This window comes from Colletotrichum gloeosporioides (assembly GCF_011800055.1).
Source record: "Colletotrichum gloeosporioides strain Lc1 chromosome Unknown consensus_89, whole genome shotgun sequence".
Lineage (NCBI taxonomy): Eukaryota > Fungi > Ascomycota > Sordariomycetes > Glomerellales > Glomerellaceae > Colletotrichum > Colletotrichum gloeosporioides.
The window spans coordinates 300,543-319,397 of NW_025544734.1; the positions used below are offsets into that span (position 1 = coordinate 300,543).

The following is an 18,855-nucleotide window of genomic DNA, read 5'->3' on the forward strand; positions in this document are numbered from 1 at the left end:
ATACTGACACCAAGGCGTCATTTTGTTGAACCACTTCATCGTTTCCTCCCGTTCGCTTTGCAGCGAATTCGTTGTCATTCTAGGTGGCAGACTAGACCTGATCGACAGGAACGCGGGGGTTCATGCCGAGACCGAGATGGCGCTTCACGGCCTTCCAGCACTCAATAAGAGCGATGTACACGACCAGGCAAGCGGCAACAATACCCCACTCCCAAGTGATCATGTCATGCTTGAAAACGGCACGGTTGACCACAGGCAAGTAGATGACGGGGAAAGTCAACACGAAACCACCGGCGACAGCCCAGAAGAGGAAGCGATTCTTGTAGACAGTCTTGAAAACAGCAAACGGGCCGGTCCACAACTCGGGGTTCATGTTAAACAAACTGCGCTGGAAGTGCTTTACTTCCCAAGAGGTAACCAGGAGCAGGAAGCTCAGGGTGGCATAGACGGTGGAGCGAGCTCTGAAGACAACACCGCAGGTGTCGTTGTAACCGTCGTTGCACATGCTTCCGAGGTCTCCGCCACCAGGGCCGTAAGCAACGGAGGTGAAAGCGGCGAGACATAAGGAGCCCATGTAGAAACCGTAGATCATCTTGTCGCGGATCAGGTCCCAGGTGAAAACACCAATGCCGAGGTCGTGGGGTGCGCGCAAAAGAATGTCCGGTTGAGCTTCCTCCAAACCCAAACCGATGGCCAGGAACGAGGAAGTAATGAGGTTGACCCATAGAATCTCCAAGGGGGAGAGTGGGAAGATGGAAGTGCCACTGCGGTCCTTGAAAGAAAGTCCAATCAAGAGAAGAATGACCTGGGCAATGTTGGAAATCAGGAGATGGAGCAGGAACTGATCTACGTGTTAGTCTGAATACACAAAACGGGAGGGAAATCAACTACCTTCTGAATGTTGTCAAACAAGCGACGACCCTCCTTGATGGCAGTTACGATAGATGAAAAGTTATCATCAGTGAGAACCATGTCTGCTGCCTCCTTGGAGACGTCACTGCCTCTCTTGCCCATCGCAATACCAACGTCCGCCTTTTTGAGAGCGGGGGAGTCGTTCACACCATCACCAGTCATGATACAATAAGCCTTGCGACGATGCATCGCCTCGAGCATTCTGACCTTGGTCAGTGGGCTGCAGCGGGCGACGACGAGGGGAAGAGCGGGAAGAGCATCAACCTCCTCATTGCTGAGGGCGTCGAATTGACCAGCCGCCATAACAGCAGTCGGCTGCTCCCCTCCGGTGAGAATGCCGACTTCGTGGGCAATGGCAGTTGCAGTCTTAATGTGATCTCCGGTGACCATATGCACAGAGATGCCAGCAGTTTTGCAAAGCTTCACAGCTCCAAGAGTCTCGACACGAGGAGGATCGTACAAGCCGGCAAGACCCAGGAAGCGAAGCTTGCACTCAGCCTCGTTTCTTTCGCTCGCATTGTCGTCGCTGTCGAGGAACCTGTGAGCGACGCAGAGGACTCTGAGACCTTCGGAGGCAAGCTCGTCGGCCTTGGCGGCGATCTTGGCCTTGACAGCTTCCGGCTCAGCCAGGCGCTGCAGCATAACCTCAACAGCACCCTTGGTGAATACTTGACGAGGGGCCGAAGGGAATTCGTAGACAACACTCATGAGCTTGCACGAGGAGTCGAAGGGAAACTCATAGACCATCTTCGTCTTTTCAGACGAGACGAGGTCGTTCTTTCCCTTTCCGTAACGCATGGCGAAGACCTGGAGAGCGATCTCGGTGGGCTCGCCAATAGCGGACCATGAGACGGGCACCTCGGTGGCGGTGGTCATGGACTCAGTGTCGGTGGCCGTCTTGCCATCGGTAACGGAGGCGTTGTTGCAGAGCGCAATAGCCTTGAGAAATGAGCCCATAGAAGATGTCTGGATGGTGTCGTCGGTCTTCTCAACCGTCGGGGTCGACGCTCCACTAGAGGCCGAGCTCGATGCGGCGGATCCGGGCCATCTAACCGTGCCGCTAGTCGGATCATAGGGATCGGTAGTGCCTTCGATGATGGCAGTTGTGTCTTCGGCCAGCCAGATTTTCCTGGTAACCATGCGTCCCTGGGTAAGTGTGCCAGTCTTGTCGGAGCAGATGTTGGTCACACCTCCAACGGCTTCGAGAGAAGACAGCTTGCGGACAATAACGTTGCCAGACGCCATTGCCTTGGTACCAACAGCCATGGTGATGGTCAAAACTGCGATAAGGGATTCGGGAATAACGGCCACTCCGACGCAGATACCATAGATGAGGACCTGGTCGTCAATGTCGAACTTGCTGACGGAAAAGACAATGATGGCAAGTAGGATGGCCAGTCCGAAGAGTAGAAGGGCAAACTTGCTCAGCTTGACCTGAAGGGGAGTGCCCTCAAGACCCAGGATGCTCTTCATAGCAGCCTTGAAGCGCATAACAGCGCGCTTGGGCAGAGAGGCGTTCTCGTCTCGCTTGCGGGTTGTGCGCAGCATCATGGCAATCTTTCCCACCTCGGTCTCCATGCCGGTAGTGGTGACGATGCCGCGAGCGCGTCCGCGAGTGACGGTAGTAGCAGAATAGACCATGTTGATGCGGTCGCCGAGAGGGATGTCCTCCTCCTCGAGGATGGCTTCAGGGTGCTTGCTGATGGGTAGCGACTCGCCAGTCAAGAGGGCCTCATCGATAGAGAGGTTGATACCCTCGAGAAGACGAAGATCGGCTGGGACGACATCGCCAACAGCGATCATGACAAGATCGCCCTTGACGAGTGAATCTGCCTTGACGGTCTCCGCGATACCGTCGCGGACGACCTTACATGTCGGGGCGGACAGCGCGTACAGAGACTGAATTGTCTGCTCGGCATTGTAGTCCTGAATAAAGCTACGAAATTGTCAGCAGCGAGATTGGAAGAGTTGGCGAGTGTGAGACGTGAGGCTGGTGGAGATGTGAACGACATGGGCAGGGGCAGGGGATGAGCCACACCGCTGACACCCTTGTACACTTCTCTGGGCGAGTGGTCGGAGGGGTGTCACCCAACCCACGGGCGGCGCAAGTGGCATTTCGTTCAACCAACCACACTATGCAGCCGTACCACCAAACAGGCAAGTCGAAGAAGTGCCCGCGTGTGCAGCAGAACCATCGGGAGAAGAGGACAGAAGAAAGGCATGCTATGCTAAGACAGAAAGCAAAACGAGGGGGGCAAAGACTCACCCCACGACGATGTTCAGAAGAATGACGGCGGTGATAACGCCGCCTTCAATGTAATCTTGAATGGCAAAAGATAGGATCATGACGATCACGAGAACGAGGGTCAGACTGTTGGAAATCTGTCTCATGACAATCTCCCAAATGGAGAGGCCCTTAGCACCCTCGATGCGATTGGGCCCATCACGATCGAGGCGGGCTTGCGCCTCAGCCTTGGAGAGGCCATTTTCAAGGTCGGTCTGCCAGAGAAATCCTATGTCAGAGGCAGGAGCGGCGTGGGCAGGCCGTTGAGGGACGGGGTTGGGTATGGGCGGGGGCCGCGGTATAGACGGTGGCTCGTCCTGCTCGGGGTTGACTTCCGCAGCAGCTGTGTGTTGTTCACCATGCCTGACGGCTTCGGGTTCTCCCATCGGATATCGGTAGGTTCAGCTAAAGAAGGCGCTCGAGATTCAAGGGTGTTGGTGCTTTTGTGAAAGCCCAGCAGACGAAAGTCTTGTTGAAGAGTTGGGGAGAAAATGGCAAGCGAAGAGCTTGGGTGATCGGGGTGGTGATAAGGAGAAGAAGAGAGAGGAAGGGTGGAACAAGCGTGGAGGGTGGTGTCAAGTTATACTTGAGGTCCGGGCGAGGGGACTTGTGCCAAGGGAGGGGAAGACGGGCCAGGTTCAAAGTAACAAGTGCTGGATAGCGTATGTATGGTGGTAGCTAGGAATGAAGATGGATGTATCCGTCAGGTCCCTTCCGTCGGGGTCTTGGTTCTTGGGTGTTTGGGGGGTGTGCGAGTACTGGAAGCAGACAACGGCGGCCAGTCGGGGAAGGTAAATGGAGCCGAGCGAACGGGACTGGCTGGGGCGCCAGGGTTGGTAGTGAACGTAGGGCCGAAGAAGTGAAGACCGAAAGGCAGTGGAAGGTATCCGTCGGTCGATTGAGTATGGTGCGTATGCGGGCGTGGACGTGTGTCTGTCTCTCGCTCTCTCTCTCTCTCTCTGTACGGCTACCGCTCCGTGCCGGTCTGGCAGCGCAACTGTTAGTGAATGAGCCAAGGGAAGTGGTGGGAGGGATGGGCGGCGTAGGATGATGGCCTGTAAGGTACCTGTTCCATGGAAGACAGGGAAGACACGTCTAACGTAGCGACGACGACGAATAACAAACGAACGAACCTGTGGTGGATAGCTTGGCGATTGGCAGGGGTTCTGGTTGGATGCTTGTTGATGTGCTTGGGAAGAGGCACGGATTGCGTTGGATGAATCCGACGTAGAGTAGCAGGGCCTCGTGGACGGCAAGATGAGGCGAGGAAAGTCAACCTTGGGGGAGAAGAAAAAAAGGCAGATGCTGGGCTGGGTGAGGAATCTGCTTGTGGCTGGTGGCGGCAGCAAGTTTAACTTGGGAAGGGACACTACACAATGGCAAGAATGAACAAACGGTGCAGGTGCCTTCCCGGTTGGTAGTCGCTTCCTTCTTTCCAGTTGCTGGAAGTACTGCGTTGTAGGAAAGCGCAACAGCGAGACTGCCAAATCCAATAGGGAAGCGGCGATGGAAGGAAGACACCAGCAACAATACTACTACTGCGTACCTACCTACACGTAAGTGCCTTCCAGTCGGCTTGGTGGCGGGTGTTTCGCCTGGTGCCACAGGGCATCATCAGCTGGGGAAAACAGGCACTAACGCCGAGCGGGAGCGCAAAGTGGAAAGGGTGAGATGTTGCCAAGAACATGCGCCCTCCACGTCCAGTCATCGTCGTCTGCGCCCTGTTTCCCTGCCTTCCCCGGCGGTCTCGTGGACAGCGGAACAGTGGAAACAGCGCAGTCCAGCCCCTGCAGTGCAGTCGAATGGCGAGAAACGCAGTGACACATCGCCATCACAGCCCCTACAAGCACCACGCCAGTGGCCAAAGGCCTTCGGGCTGGTCTCAGTCTCGTCGTCTTAAGGTTGTCTTTTCCTGGCTCCCGCTGTGCTGTCCGTTCCTGTCGTGTCCCCGGGAACATCGATCGGTCGCTGTCCACTCGTGGGGAGGCCGGGTGTGGAGCTCACAGCGGCGCCGCCAAGGACCACCGATGTCCGCCGAGAGCGGGCTGGTCGTCGTCATCAGGAAAGGAGGAAACCGGCCGCCCAATCACGAGGGGCGGAACCGCTAGGGGGACGGACGACGCTGGCCTGCTGATAGGGGCGACAAGAGTGGCAGTGCACGCACTTCGTCCAAACGCAGCTATCAACGACAGGCACAACAAGCAGTAAAAGGTACGGACGATGGAAGAGGCGAGGAGAGCCCGACCAGACGGGATACTCAACATATCTACAGAGTACTACGGAATACACAAAGAAATATCTGGCCACTGCTGCTGTCTACCTTCCCAAGTAGAACCAATACATCAAACCCTACCTACCTCAGGTAAGGTGAAGCATCGGTAAACTTCTAATTCACTGCGTTTTCCAGCAGCGGCTCTTGGCGAGAAACACTAGCGCCTTTAGCCCCACTCACCACCTTTTCCCATGGTGCCTTCCATTCCAGAAGCAAGAAGGAACCACTGAGGGAAGGCAGGCACCACAGCACCACAGCACCTTCCTCCCCTGCACCGACCGACTGCTCCTGCTGCCATTGCAACCCGACAGTAGTGTACTCGCTCACTGTGAAAGAAGCCCACCTGCTCCTGCTTCGCTCGCTCCCGCTTATCTGCGGATATTCCTTCCTCTATCCGATGCAGGTATCCCTTCATATTGAAATCCTACCAAGGCTACATCACATCAGATGACACTCTTTCCCCCACTGCAACTGTTCAGATAAGTCGGGCTTCCCATGCGGCCCCTGCAAAGCCAATTCACTCTCACCTCAGGCACGCCAAACCGAACTGCTGCGCCAAGCTCCTCGTCCCCTCACCTTCGCTCGCCGTCCCCTCTGATAGACAACGCCTGGACTGGACGACATCATACCAAGAAATTCGATGCCTTGATTTCTATTTCCGTTTGGGCTCTCACTCGTGCCCCTGCAACTGCTCTACTCCGTGTCGAAATCCGCGAGCACCCGGCCATGCCATCATTGCACTACTCCAGCATCCAAGCATCGGTGCGCTTGTCTGGACGCTCTCGCAAACCAAGATGAAAAACGTTTGGCGCCTGGTGGAGGGAGGAGCCCTGTCCATCAGTCCATCACCGTGATGTAGAAGGATTCTGACTTCCCTCCGTCCATGTCGGTAGCCAATCGCGCCATCCTGCATCCACATGCTCGCCAGCCAGGAATGGTAGGTGAGCACGGCGCAACCCCCGACATCCCAGCCGCCCTACATCGGTCACAGGTGTGATGGATTGCTGACTTTCATCGCGCTTCCAGCTCATCCGCTTGGCTTCGCTTGAGCCTTCGTCCTTTCGTACATTCCGCCCTCTTGAAGCTCGCACTCGGCAACCTGCATTTCTCTGGCGCTCACAGTCCATGGCAACTTGCATTCTCCCGCAGCCCAAGACCTTCTGTTCCCCCATTCGGCTATCTGCGCGCATCTCATCCTAGAGGCGAAATATCAAACAGGATGGGTCGCGTATCATCGTATCAGTCCTGCAGCATCTGGCACATGACCGCTGTTCCGGCGATATAACCTGTTATCATCGAATCGTCATGCATACTTTGAGCCAAGAATCTCATATGTGGGCTCCGACAAGCATCCTGCCCATTCTTGCTTTTCCGTTTGCTACTTTACCGCCCACTTTGGTCACGAACGAGACGCTGAAACTATCTGGAAGTCTTAGTGGCCTGAGGAAACAATTCCAGCGGACACCGATTCGTTGGTCACGCACCAGTTGATACCACAGAACGCAACTTTGCCGGCTCAGCGAGATATCCCAAACGACACCAGCCGGGGCTTTCCTGCAATACTTGCTGCACAAGATCCATGTTCTCGCGTCAACCTTCCTTGTTCCATCTCAACAAACTAACACCCGCATCAACAACGTCGGGAAAATCACAGAAAATCCCCTTCTTCGAGCAGGCATTGAATGCTGTCCGGCGACTTTGAGACTGCATGATAGGCTCGTGCACCAAGCTGGATAATAACTCGCCTCGCCATACCAAAGATCATTGACAACGAGAGGAAGCGAGATACGAAAGCACGTTTGGAAGATGGCTGGCAAATAGCCACGTATTCAGACGCCCAATCCGCACGTGCTGCAGCCCCATTTGGCATTTGCTAAGCTTAATCCCCCCATAGTTTTGCGCCAATCCGGTCCCATCCCGGAGCTTAGATCTGTCTGCCGCGAGATGACAGGTGTGGGGGTCCTCCATGTTGCCAACCTTCTGCCAATCCTCGCTAAAGTACCGCCCAGCTGCTGGGAATGGGAACATGAAAAGACGTCGAAAGAAAATTATCAATAAAATGCAGGACATGAACCATGGGCCCAATGCATGCCGGGGCCGGATGAGGAGAATGGATCTCGGTCAACGAAACGCGGGGAGAATAATCCACTCGACACCAACCACTCGGCCTCCCTTGCCGGAACGTGACGGGCGCATCGGTGTTCTCCACGCACATCACGGTCTCGGAGGCCAGAAGACGAATTCTGGACGCCGAACGCTCCCCATCCCTTCAATGATAATCGACGCCGTCCAGCACTGCCCTGCGGGGTCATTGCTCGGCGCTCACCAAATGTCTGGGCATCACCATTTCACTGCGCCCAACATTTACTGTCGGGAGATATCGTAACAAGGACTACTGGACAGCATGAAGGACGACTGTCGTTGAGATTGACGACATTGGGCGGGAGCCTCAACGTTTGATTGAGGAGCGGGATTTGCAGCCAACGGCGGCATGGGGTGGGTTCCGCGGCTTCGGAGCGAGCTGAGAAACATGGAGCGCCACACCAGGCATAGCAAGTCTTGCTTAAGCATAACCATAAGCGCTGTTGGCGGCATGTCGTGCCGTACGGGAGGGGGAAGACGGGAGCTTATGGCCCTGAGAGGTGGTCCACCCTCGACCTACAGGCCCAGGCCTCCCTTCGCTGGCTGCGCTGGGTGGCTGGTTTCAGGGCTCCCGGGCACACAACATGTCGCCTTAGTTCAGCCTTTCAAGCCCCTGTGAGTGCGCCATCTAGCGAATGCGGGGGAGGGAAACGAGTCCAGTGGGTAAGGCAAATGAGTTCTACCTACAGATGCCTTGAGGGTGCCTGAGGTGGTTCGGAAGACGGAAAAGACCTCTGCTTCCGCGACATTTCCAGCTGATTCGGGACCTTGTCTCGAGGAAGCACCACGAACACCATAGTTCGAACACCATTGTCGACCTATTGAGGATCGAGAGGACGTCTCGTCCGAACACTTCGACAATGTAGCTATGGCGCTTGCCAGGCTACCAGGACAAGTTCGCCTTCTGATCATCATTCCCGCCTTAATGGATTTTCAGCTGATAACAATCAGATGGTCAACAGACATTACCCAGCCCGCGTCGATGTGGGGATGCAATACAAATTGGATATCCGTTGTCGACACTCCCCTTTGTTGCTAATATAACGCAGCCAAGATCAGTCAATGGCACGGCCAAGGCTAAGGTGGTTCAAGATCACAATTCAATCCTCTACTTTCCGTATTACAGCCCACACGCTGCTTAAATCTACACTCCGATACCCACGTGTATGTCACATTTGCCCCGTCAAGATGAGTCCATCGGGTGGCTAGCGTCCTCGCCCGCCATGGCCACCGCGAAGGCCATGCCAGAGAAGTGAGAGCACCTCTCGGAATGCCGAACCTAATCGCATCGGACGCCGGCGCCTACGCGGCACAATGCCATGGGCAGTTGGATGTCCAAGTATGCAGATCCGTTTCTCATCGGAACGCGTGGCCTCAAGTTCTTGTTCAAGGAGCCTGGGGAACGCTTCGACGCCATTCTGAAAGTAAGCCAAGTTGAGCAGCCAAGCTCGACGTCCCCTGTTTAAGAAAGAAACAAATCATCGGCGTTCATTACTACTTTTATCGCCAAATATGAGGGACCTAGCTAGACGTTTGCGGTCACAAATGCTATGGTATCAAAGAGTCCAACGCCAGCAGGCCCATGAGCTCATCATCGCTATCATTCCCATCTTCCCGGAATGCTTCCTTCTTCTGTTCGTCATTACAAACGGTACGCACTCTTTCAAAAGGTATCTGGCACCTGATTTCATCTTCGCTAAACCAGGTACCATGCAATCCGTATGGCACACGCTGTGGTAGCTTTATTTTTGCAACCACACTCTTCATTTCCTTGGCGTCGATTATCCAAAGCTCGCTCGCGGCGTTAGGGAGACAGACCCCCTGGCTGTCAAGTTGTGATTCGTCAAAGACATAAGTCAACAACCATCCGTCGTCCTCCGTCCGGGCCTGCGATCGAGCCACAAAGCGTGGCTCCTGGGCATACCAACCCTCAGGCATCTTGAACAGCTTGATTGGGTCTTTTGGGTCCTTACTCTCCAGAACCTGAGTCACATTGCGTGTGTCAACACAGCCTTTGACTGGTTGTGGTGGGTTTGCAATTCCTCGGCTGATCAGCGTATGGACGTCGACCTTGGCCAAATGGTCAATCTTGGCCGCTTTGCCAAGCGCGACGGTGTAGGAGGCCTCGCCAGTCGAGCAGCCGTAAACGTAACGAGCCTCTTGCATCGAGTACTCTGGTGATACAGTGGGAAACTCGAGTGAGATAGCCGACAAAGCCCATTGATGTCGGATGTTGAACTGGACGCCGGGGATGCCTGATAGGGGGAAATTGTAGTAGTACAGCCGACACTGCTCTTCCTCTGCATACTCAGGCGGGACCGGCTTCACTTCTGGCGTAGGGAGATTGCCTGCGCTGAACACTAACGATGCGGATGTGAGACGGCAAGCAATCAAGTTGACTGACATTGTCGGCCCATTGAGATCAGTCGGTGCCGATACTGAGTCCCAGCAATTCGCAGTGTGGAAGATAGTGCATGGATTGGTCTCAAACCAGTGGACCGCGTCAGGTTGATGCCGGGGGAAGATTCCAAAGCGCGACTTGCCAGCGGAATCGTATGACAAGCTGGCGACACCGTGAATCAGGTTCATCGGGTCGAGTGAAAGCGGGAGGTCCATGATGACGGTGTGTCGCCGGGACACACCAAAGTCGTGCATCATCTTTGGCGACTCGACTCCGGGAACTGCCACATCGAACATGGCCGGGCTTGCTGCTAATTTTGACGATGTGGGAGGAACGACAGAGTACCGCACAAAGGGCTTGATGAAGGTCGAGTGGAAGGTAATGAGCTCCTTGGTGACTGGATCAACGCGCGGGTGGGCGGTAGTCCATTCCTTCATGAAGGACGTGACACCGGTTCCTCCAAAACCGCTTTCGCTGGTACTTCTCGGCTCGTTTTCAGCAACTCGTCCATTGAACCAGCCGATGGTCTCGAGGCTCGGCAGAGCAAATCTCAAAGGCGGCCCGCTTTCGCATGTTGCCAGCGCGCGACCATTGTGGAACAGCACGCTGGTATTCGCGACGCTGATCTTCTTGATCGATCGCCTATTCCCAGGGAGTCGTGATAGGAGTACCAGGAATATGGTGCGGAAAACCTCAAAAATGATGCAGAACATGCTGAGGGCTGGATTTACGAGCGTTGCAATGCTGGGCAGAACGGGTCGACGTAGAGACTTGCTCTCTTTGGCGTAACAGTAGACGTCCGTCAATAGGTACTGGTTCACGAACTCGGGCTGGATTTGGGTCTGCTTCTCGCCCACGCGCCGAAAGAGGACCCCGCTGAGCATGCCGTCGCCGTCAAACCAATGCGCAGCTCGAGTTGGGTCGTCATTAGTGAGGGGATTACCGCCATTTCGAACGTACTGGCCTCCGGCAAGGTCAACTGGTATCGTGCCCTCATACGAGCATGCTGTCAACGGAAGACATGACTGAATTGGGGCAAAGTTGCCCGAGAGATAGCTGTCGGGTGTGTCAGCATCTCCTTTTCTTCGGCCAAAGGGAATCCATTGTACTCACGGATGATGCTCATCATCTTCATGGAGAGCCTTATTCGCCATCTTCAGCACCGCTCGATGTCTAGGAGGAAGACTGATGTCTCAGTCTTACAACGGCTTTCAGAAGCTTGGCGATCAGGCACGCAAGACAGCCACGGCGGAAGAGAAAAGACAGGACCAACGTCCGGTATGTCTAGTTAATCCTTTCAACAGATGACAGGTCAAAACCAAGACGATCCGTCGAAGTCCACGCTCACGGTGGGTAGTATCGCACTGTTCTGAAGACGGTCAGAATGATTTCATCAAACCATTTCCAGCCCGGGCCACGATTCGCGACTAGTCGATTATGTGCCGAAGTTGCGGTGCCAAAACACCTGACTACTACCATCAACCGACCAGAGCTTTGAGCCAGATGACGACATGGGACGAAGGAGCTCGGAGGTTCGGGGGTGCTCAGATCTTTGTGCCCAAAGCTCCTGTCAGGTAGCTCGCTCGCGCCCTGCCTTGCCAACTCAGATTATCAGTCCAAACAAAAGCGGGGGAAGAACAACTCAAAGAAACCGGTCCCCGCTCCTGAGATTCCTGATGCGGTGCCATCAAGAAGTCGATGGCTAATGAGAATGGCCAATCTTTGAGTTGCCAAGAGAGCCTGGTCAGGGGTGCAAGGCAAGCTTTCGCAGAGCGTCAAACGCCTGGGGAAGATTTGTGTCTAGCCCGAACTGCATGGTCATCAGACCCATTTCTGATACATGGGTGTCGGGAGAGAAGGAGAATGAGAATCAGAATCGTGGGTGTGAGACCAGATCGGGAGGCTGGCTTGGCGATCGCCGCGGGCTGCAGGTCAAAAAAGCAGCCAAAGAGGAGCTAAAAGCTTCTTCATCGCTTCCCATGAGGGACGAATCGCCGTTGGAGGCGTTGTTTCGAGCGCCAGAGTCTAGGTTCTACCTCGAGGGGGGACCGGCGTTCGTTCTCGCGTGCAGAAATGCAAGAAAATATGCGGCCAGTAACATGACAACTTGGCGAAAAGTGCGTTTGCCGGCGCTAGCTCCGGGCATTGTGGGACCCGGGAATACCGCTCGGCAGCATCCGGTGCAGAGCCCGGACAAAGTGGTGACTTCATCGACACGAAGTCTTTATCCGCGGTGCAGACGCTATGTGCTGTTACCCAATTCTAGCGACCGAGTGGACGAATTACCTAGCGGTGACTCGTCGCAAAGTGCAGCTCTTTCATCACCAGGTACCTGTCCTTGTTTTCTTTCGTGTCAGTGAGATTGGGCCTAGAATGCTGAATCTCGTCATAGACTGATCACGTCGGAAATACGGCTCGCAACTCGGCTAGCTCCTTTCTCAGTAGCGGAACACGCAACAACATCCATTTTGGCGCGTCGCAATTATCATTCGCAGCGCAGGGAAACTTCGTGCCCAAAAAGCAAACATGGCTGGGCAAGCTTTCACTCGATTGCCGTAGCGCCCGTCGTAGTGGCAGCCCCGCGTCTTGTCTCTGTCGTAGGTGCGTTTCCACGGGCGGAGGCTACCATCCTGTCTGCCAGCTGATGGTGTCCTCCTTTGGGGAAACGAAAATGCCCGTCTGTTCGCGCCCAAACGTCCGAGCAAGCTGCCCAGCGCGCCATCGCGAGTCTAATCGTCATCCGGAGCTCATGGTGCGCCGCGACCGCAACCACGATGTTACCTGTATCCTGTATGTCATTTGTCCAATGGGACGTGCTCACTACAGCCCGACCTAGCGAAAGCATTCATGGCTAGATGCGGGATTGTCGGCAGGGGGGTTGGGCATCTGTGTCCTAGTCTCGAGTGTAAATCAGATGTTGTGTTGCGACTGGGCAGCACTGTTACGAGTACGGATGAGGATATATTGGGTTGGTTGAACCCCTCTTTCTCCTCCCTCAGCCCTCCAGAGTAGCAGTGCCTCAAGAAGCATAACGACCCCCCGAAATTCTGTGCCAGCTTCTGGTCCTTTATCCCCATCTACTCGAGAACAAATCATCCCTATGCAGCAAGTTTTGGTTGGTCACATAACACGAGCAACCACAATGGCCAACGACGCCCTCAACACCAACCGACGTGTCGGCGCCCAGGCCGACCTGGCCGTCACCACCCGCGGCTCGGATTGGTACTTCGCCGTCTGCGCCATTATGGCCGTCTCGACTCTCGCCTTCCTCGGTATGGGCATGGCTAAGCGCGAGACGCACCGCCTGTTCCATTACATCACGGCGTCCATCACTTTTGTTGCTTGCATATCGTACTTTTCCATGGGTGCCGGCCTCGGCCAGACACCCGTCCTGGTTGAATTTCCCCGCCCCAACGACAGCCAGGTCTCCGGCGCCGGCACCCGAGAGATCTATTACGTCCGCTACATCGACTGGTTCGTCACAACGCCGCTTCTGCTTCTGGATCTTCTCCTCACCGCTGGCCTGCCCTGGCCCTCTATCATGATTGCCCTCCTCGCTGATGAGGTTATGATTGTCACCGGACTCGTTGGTGCTCTTACCAGCACGAGCTACAAGTGGGGATACTGGGTGTTTGGCATGTTCGCCTTCTTCTACGTCGTCTACTCCCTGGTCTTTGAGGGTCGCAAGCATGCTGCCGCGCTTGGAGGTTCCATCCAGCGCACCTACACCAACTGCGGCGTCCTCACCATTTTCCTGTGGTTCTTGTACCCCATTGCTTGGGGCGTTGCCGAGGGCGGCAATATTATCCACCCCGACTCTGAGGCTCTCTTCTACGGAATCCTGGACGTGCTGGCCAAGCCTGGGTTCGGCTTCCTCCTTCTCTGGGGACACCGCAACATCGACCCGGCCGCGTTGGGTCTCCACATCCGCGCTCCCGGCGCCCAGAAGATTCACCCGGGCCAGCACGGGGGTGACCACGGACACCTCGGTGCCAGCGGCGGCGCGGGGCCCTCGAATGGTGTTTGATGACACTTTTGACTGGAGCTTTTAGGCTTACACCAGCATCCCACCGATAACGCATGAACATGGAGAGGTTTTGGGGCGGGTCCAAGGTTCTAGTAACCAAAAGAGGTTACTAGACCTCTTCGCATAGGCATTGCCTTGTAGTTTTAAAATTGAAGCTTTTGAAAAAAAAGTTCCTGTGGATTAGCTTTGATGCTCAGGATGGGAGGAAATGCGGGGAAAGGGAGGGTTAGTATCTGATTTCTGCTGATGTTGGGTCCTGCACGCTGGGCGCATAAGCCCCCTTTTCCTAATGTTAACTATTATGTATCTAGGGGAAGGCAAGGGCTAGTTCATTGAGGGAGTTCAAATGTTTAGAAGCTTTAATGTTTATACCCACAAATAACTATCGTTAACAGTGCTTACCTTATGCATGCTTAATCTTCCCGCTAGACAACTGCGTGTGTTTGGCACTCCACAGCATATTGCATATTCTTGAATCTTAGGCGCGATATTGCTGTGAGGGAGCATGTCAATTGAGCCAGGGTTGGTAAAGGTCGTCAGCACGGTGGTTGACAAGGGTCTTCGGAAGTTCCACCAAGGTTCAGACCGGAGCTTGGGTCTTCATGGCATGACGACTACATACCCCGTGTCTGCAGGTGAGGCTGCTTGTCACTCATTTTGACGTTTTGCGGGGTTGCAATGCGAAACTGGGCATATATCCACACAGAGCTTTAGGGTTGTCTGCCCACTGGATTTATGCCTTGGGCTGTGGGTGTTTGAGCCCGTGCGCGAAGCCTCGAATTCCTTTGAGGTTTATTTGTGGTCATCTGGGCGTTGGAGAATCCTTCAAGATATGCGTAGGACACATCTCGTGGGTTCTCCCGTCAGCTGTTGAAAGTCTCTATTTAGTGAGGCGAACCGAACCGAACTTTGCTCATGAGCTTTATCTCGTGTAAGAGTGACGGCCATATTTCTTCTGAACCCCTCATTGGTCTCCTGAGAATTTGTAGTTCACGAAGAGACACGATGCATGCAAGCTATACACGAAATGTCTGGTCTGTCCCGTCCGTTCTTCATATTCACTAGTAGGTTCAGCCGGTTGCCATCAATACCATGGCTGAGTAGTCTGACCGGCGACCTCTAGCATGCGGAATCCTCAGTGCTTAATGCTAATCTCTCCTATGATTTTATACGATACCTTGCTTTATAGTCTACTCCATATGATTTCATCTTTTGCCTGGTTTTCTTCATGGTCTAGGGTTCTAGAGATTCGATACATGACTGCTGAGTGAGACTTTCCTGAGCAGAATAAGAGGCATCCGCAAAAGACGATGAACACGTGCATGCTATAGCTGAGAACCTCACTAGAATGTCTGGACACGATATATTTGATCGGAGTAATACTTTGAGTGGTATGCTCATAATGCAAATAAGCTAGGCTCTAGTGTTATATTCCTTATCGTATTCCTTTACAACAAAGGTTACCTATTAAATCACCTGCGTAGTACTGCAAATATATATACATCAATATAGCCTATTTTTCTAGCTTCCCTTTTTTTTTTTTTCTTTTTTTTTTTTAAACTTTTTGGTACTTATCTGTGGAACCTGACGTGTTCCTTCTGCATGAGGCCTGCGTTAAGACTACCATTGTTCAAGCGAGCGTCTCTCTCTAGGAAAACTACTGGAGCAAAAGACTCCTCCAAAGGCCGCTGCCGCCGCTGCCACCCTGGCTGCACTGCTCATGCAACTTCTATCCAGGAAAAGTCAGAGCTCGACTCAGATTGGAAGAACAGAATCACAGCACTATAACTAATTAACGTATTAGACCGCTTCTGCCGTTAGTTTCTCTGACACATCCAGCATGCTCAACAGCGATATACACAGCAACGTTGATGCATAGTTCTCATTTCGTTTCTCTGTTATGTAGGGGAGGTGCCACGCTGCCAGCTGAATCTGGTGGCGGGCTAAAGCCTGTGGGCAAATTGCACCATCTACCTGTTCTGTTGCTACGGCAGACGATGCGAATCTTCATGCTGTTTGTCCATTCGCAACAAGTAAATATCTGGCGCAGATCGCTGCCTTTTACGTGTCACTGGCATTAGCAACGAGCTCGTTGTTCAACCTAGACTGCTTGTCCTAATTCAATTCCTTATCCCGTGACCTCATTGAGCTCCAAATTCCTGCTCCGAAAGACGATTCCCTAAAGGTCGGCCACATCTCTCGGGATCTGCTCACTCCCGCTTCAACTTCTGCAGGTCGAATTCATCCTGATCCACCATGAGAACACACTGGCCGATGTCGACGTAGACCGGAAGCTTCCATTCATACACCTTGGGGCCGTCCAGGTCAGCATCATCTTCCTCCGCCTTCTCTCGCAGTATCATAAAGTCCTTGCGGTCTTCCCGCACGTGTTTCAATGAGATCGTGTAGGATCCCTTCTTCCGGGAGCCGAGGTCAACAAAGTCGTAGGCATTGTAAACTTCAATGCGCCGTTTGGCGGGGTCTTTCAGGTCCTCCATGGCCCCTTGATGGAAAGGTTCACATCTGATTCTCATGCGAGACTCGGTACGGAGGTCGAATCGAAACTCCCAGTCCTGCCCCTTGTAAGTCAGAATGTTCGGCTTTGCCAGACCATCTGTGCCCTTCAGACTCGGTGAGTGGAGGGCAAAAGCAGCACCCTGCTTCATGAATTCCGCAACCGACGTTGCTTTTGAGAGAGCCAAGGCCGCACCTTGGGCAACCACCAGCCGCCTGAAAACATTGTCAGCCACGGCCGCCGTTTTGTATCATAGCCGACTTACATGTCCGATACGGCGCGTATTTCGGACAGCGCAATGTATTTCCATGTGGGTTGGCTGTCTATTTTGGCAATTGTGGCTGCACGTGCAGCCGCATTCAAGTAGCTGCCGCCCGTAAGAACCACAGTTGTAGGTACCGCTCTGCCCATTCTGGCGGTGATCTTGGTGTGGACTTCCTTGAGAGGTCTATCGAATGCTCTCTTGTATAGTCGTGCGGCGTCCGCAGGCCCGGTAGGCTGCCAGATATGTGGCTCCTTGTGGCAGACCAGGGTGAAGGGCGTGCCGTCGTGATTTCCCTGCTTCAGTTTCAAGCACTCCATGAATTCTTTGACACACTCTTCAACTTCATCCTGGGTGTCTTTAGTACACTCCAGATACTTGCGGAGTGCCTTTTCAACTTCTCGTGCGTACAGCTCTGATCCTCCGGGAGCGCCTAGAAAATATGTCAAATCTTGAACGCACAGCTTCCCCAACTCAACTTACCCCAGGGTTTCTGAGTGGCGAAGAAAGCAGGCTTGGAGTCTTCCTTTTCGTGCTCATTCCATCTCAGATGGAACGTAACGCCATTCTATAATCCTGTCAGCGCGCATGGTCTCGACACTTGCCAAGAGTTGGAAGACTTACCACAGTATGGCCACCAAAATCCGCAATCATCAACCTGTGCGGGTATTTCTCGTCGCCCTCTGTCCTCTGCAGAATGCCTCTTATACGACTGTGTAGGAGATAATGACCCACGGCCTCTGCTTCGTAGACATATACGAAGTTTTCGGGAGTGATGTTCGGAAACGCCCCCTCCAGAATGGCTGCGTACATTGTCTGGAACGGCGGCGTGTTCCATGTAACGGGGAGCGTGACAGCAATGCTGTCATAAAATAGACCCTCTCGATTACATGTGTCTTGGGTAGCTTTGGCGACTTTCCGGAAACACTCCACGATGTGCTCACGAAGTCGGTCTGTGACAATTTTGTCTCGTTCCTTCTCCTTTAGGATAAGGTCGCCTTTGAACGTTTTTCTCAGAAGCGACTGGACATCTTTGTCAACCTTGGCATCATCGGTAGCTCGTCGAACAAGCTCGTAGATGAGAAATTTAACACTCAGCCATTCACCTGCGCGAAGCGCGTCATGCCCTGTCTGGCCTGTGGTTGGGTTGAGCGCCGAGGGGAAGTCGAAATCTTGTCCGTTGTTAGCTCCTTGAGGAGGACATTCTGGGTCTCTCACATCGTAAAAGATGCTACGATCTCCAACTTCAACGCAAAGACTGGCCCTGATGGCAGTGCTGCCATTGTCCAAGCCAAGATAACTAGAATTTTGTTGGTTAGCAGCTTCCTTTTTGTTAAGATGGAGACGGTTTAACACACGCTTGGTTGAGACCAATCTTTCTCCGCTTGGGATTTGCGGATCTACCGGGCTCCATAGAGCCTTCTGTCGACCTCTCACACTTGCTTCTCAAACCCGCCTGCGGCACAGGCTGTTCATCCGCACCAGTCCGTTCCTTCCTTTTCTTGGTTGGTCTACGTGGAGTCTCTGGAGAGGCATCCGTCGTGTTGAACCGAGAGCTGTCAGACGACTTGCGACCTGCGTGCCGTTTATCTTTGTGTTTGTCGCGCAGCATCGTTGAGGACTGCTACTGGTAAGATTGAAATTCGCAACAGTTTTCAAGGAGAATTGAGTGTGTGAAAGAGGAAGGGGCAGGGAAAGAGAAGGTGAAAGTTGAACTAGATAGGACAGCACACGCGGTAAGAACCCGGTCGAGGTTTCAACTTTGGACGAGGTGAGAAGCTGGTATGGGGCAAAGGTTGCATGGGGTACGAACCTGGACTACCTTAAGTGTAAAGCCGGTCTAGGTGATGGGTTGGTTGAGATGATTGGTTGGTCGAGGTGAAAGATTATTCGAGGTGGAAGATTGGTTAAGGTAAAAATACGGTTGAGGCCCTCCGTTCTTATATTCCTCAATTTTTCTGTAGAAGTGGATGAAGCCCAAGAAGGGATGAACGACAGGTTGAAAGGCAGGAGGGATCCAAGACCATCGCATAACCAGAC

At 53.6% G+C, this 18,855-nt stretch overlaps 4 protein-coding genes across 4 annotated transcripts; 1 reads left to right on the forward strand and 3 right to left on the reverse strand.

Moving 5' to 3' along the window:
* Positions 1-91: 91 nt before the first annotated feature.
* On the reverse strand, positions 92-3,582 carry GCG54_00010683 (Calcium-transporting ATPase 3; the record flags this gene model as incomplete). The annotated part of the gene is made up of 3 exons (XM_045410602.1): positions 92-841; positions 892-2,848; positions 3,179-3,582. 3 exons carry the CDS (start codon positions 3,580-3,582, stop codon positions 92-94), a joined length of 3,111 nt encoding a protein of 1,036 aa, XP_045258170.1.
* A 5,576-nt stretch (positions 3,583-9,158) lies between these two features.
* Positions 9,159-11,165, reverse strand: GCG54_00010684 (Carotenoid-cleavage dioxygenase 1; the record flags this gene model as incomplete). Its single annotated transcript, XM_045410603.1, has 2 exons — positions 9,159-11,067; positions 11,125-11,165. 2 exons carry the CDS (start codon positions 11,163-11,165, stop codon positions 9,159-9,161), a joined length of 1,950 nt encoding a protein of 649 aa, XP_045258171.1.
* Positions 11,166-13,153: 1,988 nt separating this feature from the next.
* On the forward strand, positions 13,154-14,038 carry GCG54_00010685 (uncharacterized protein; the record flags this gene model as incomplete). Its single annotated transcript, XM_045410604.1, has 1 exon — positions 13,154-14,038. One exon carries the CDS (start codon positions 13,154-13,156, stop codon positions 14,036-14,038), a length of 885 nt encoding a protein of 294 aa, XP_045258172.1.
* Positions 14,039-16,248: 2,210 nt separating this feature from the next.
* Positions 16,249-18,427, reverse strand: GCG54_00010686 (uncharacterized protein; the record flags this gene model as incomplete). Its single annotated transcript, XM_045410605.1, has 5 exons — positions 16,249-16,768; positions 16,819-17,248; positions 17,299-17,383; positions 17,440-18,115; positions 18,174-18,427. The coding sequence occupies 5 exons, from the start codon at positions 18,425-18,427 to the stop codon at positions 16,249-16,251; spliced, it is 1,965 nt and encodes a 654-aa protein (XP_045258173.1).
* Positions 18,428-18,855: the final 428 nt, after the last annotated feature.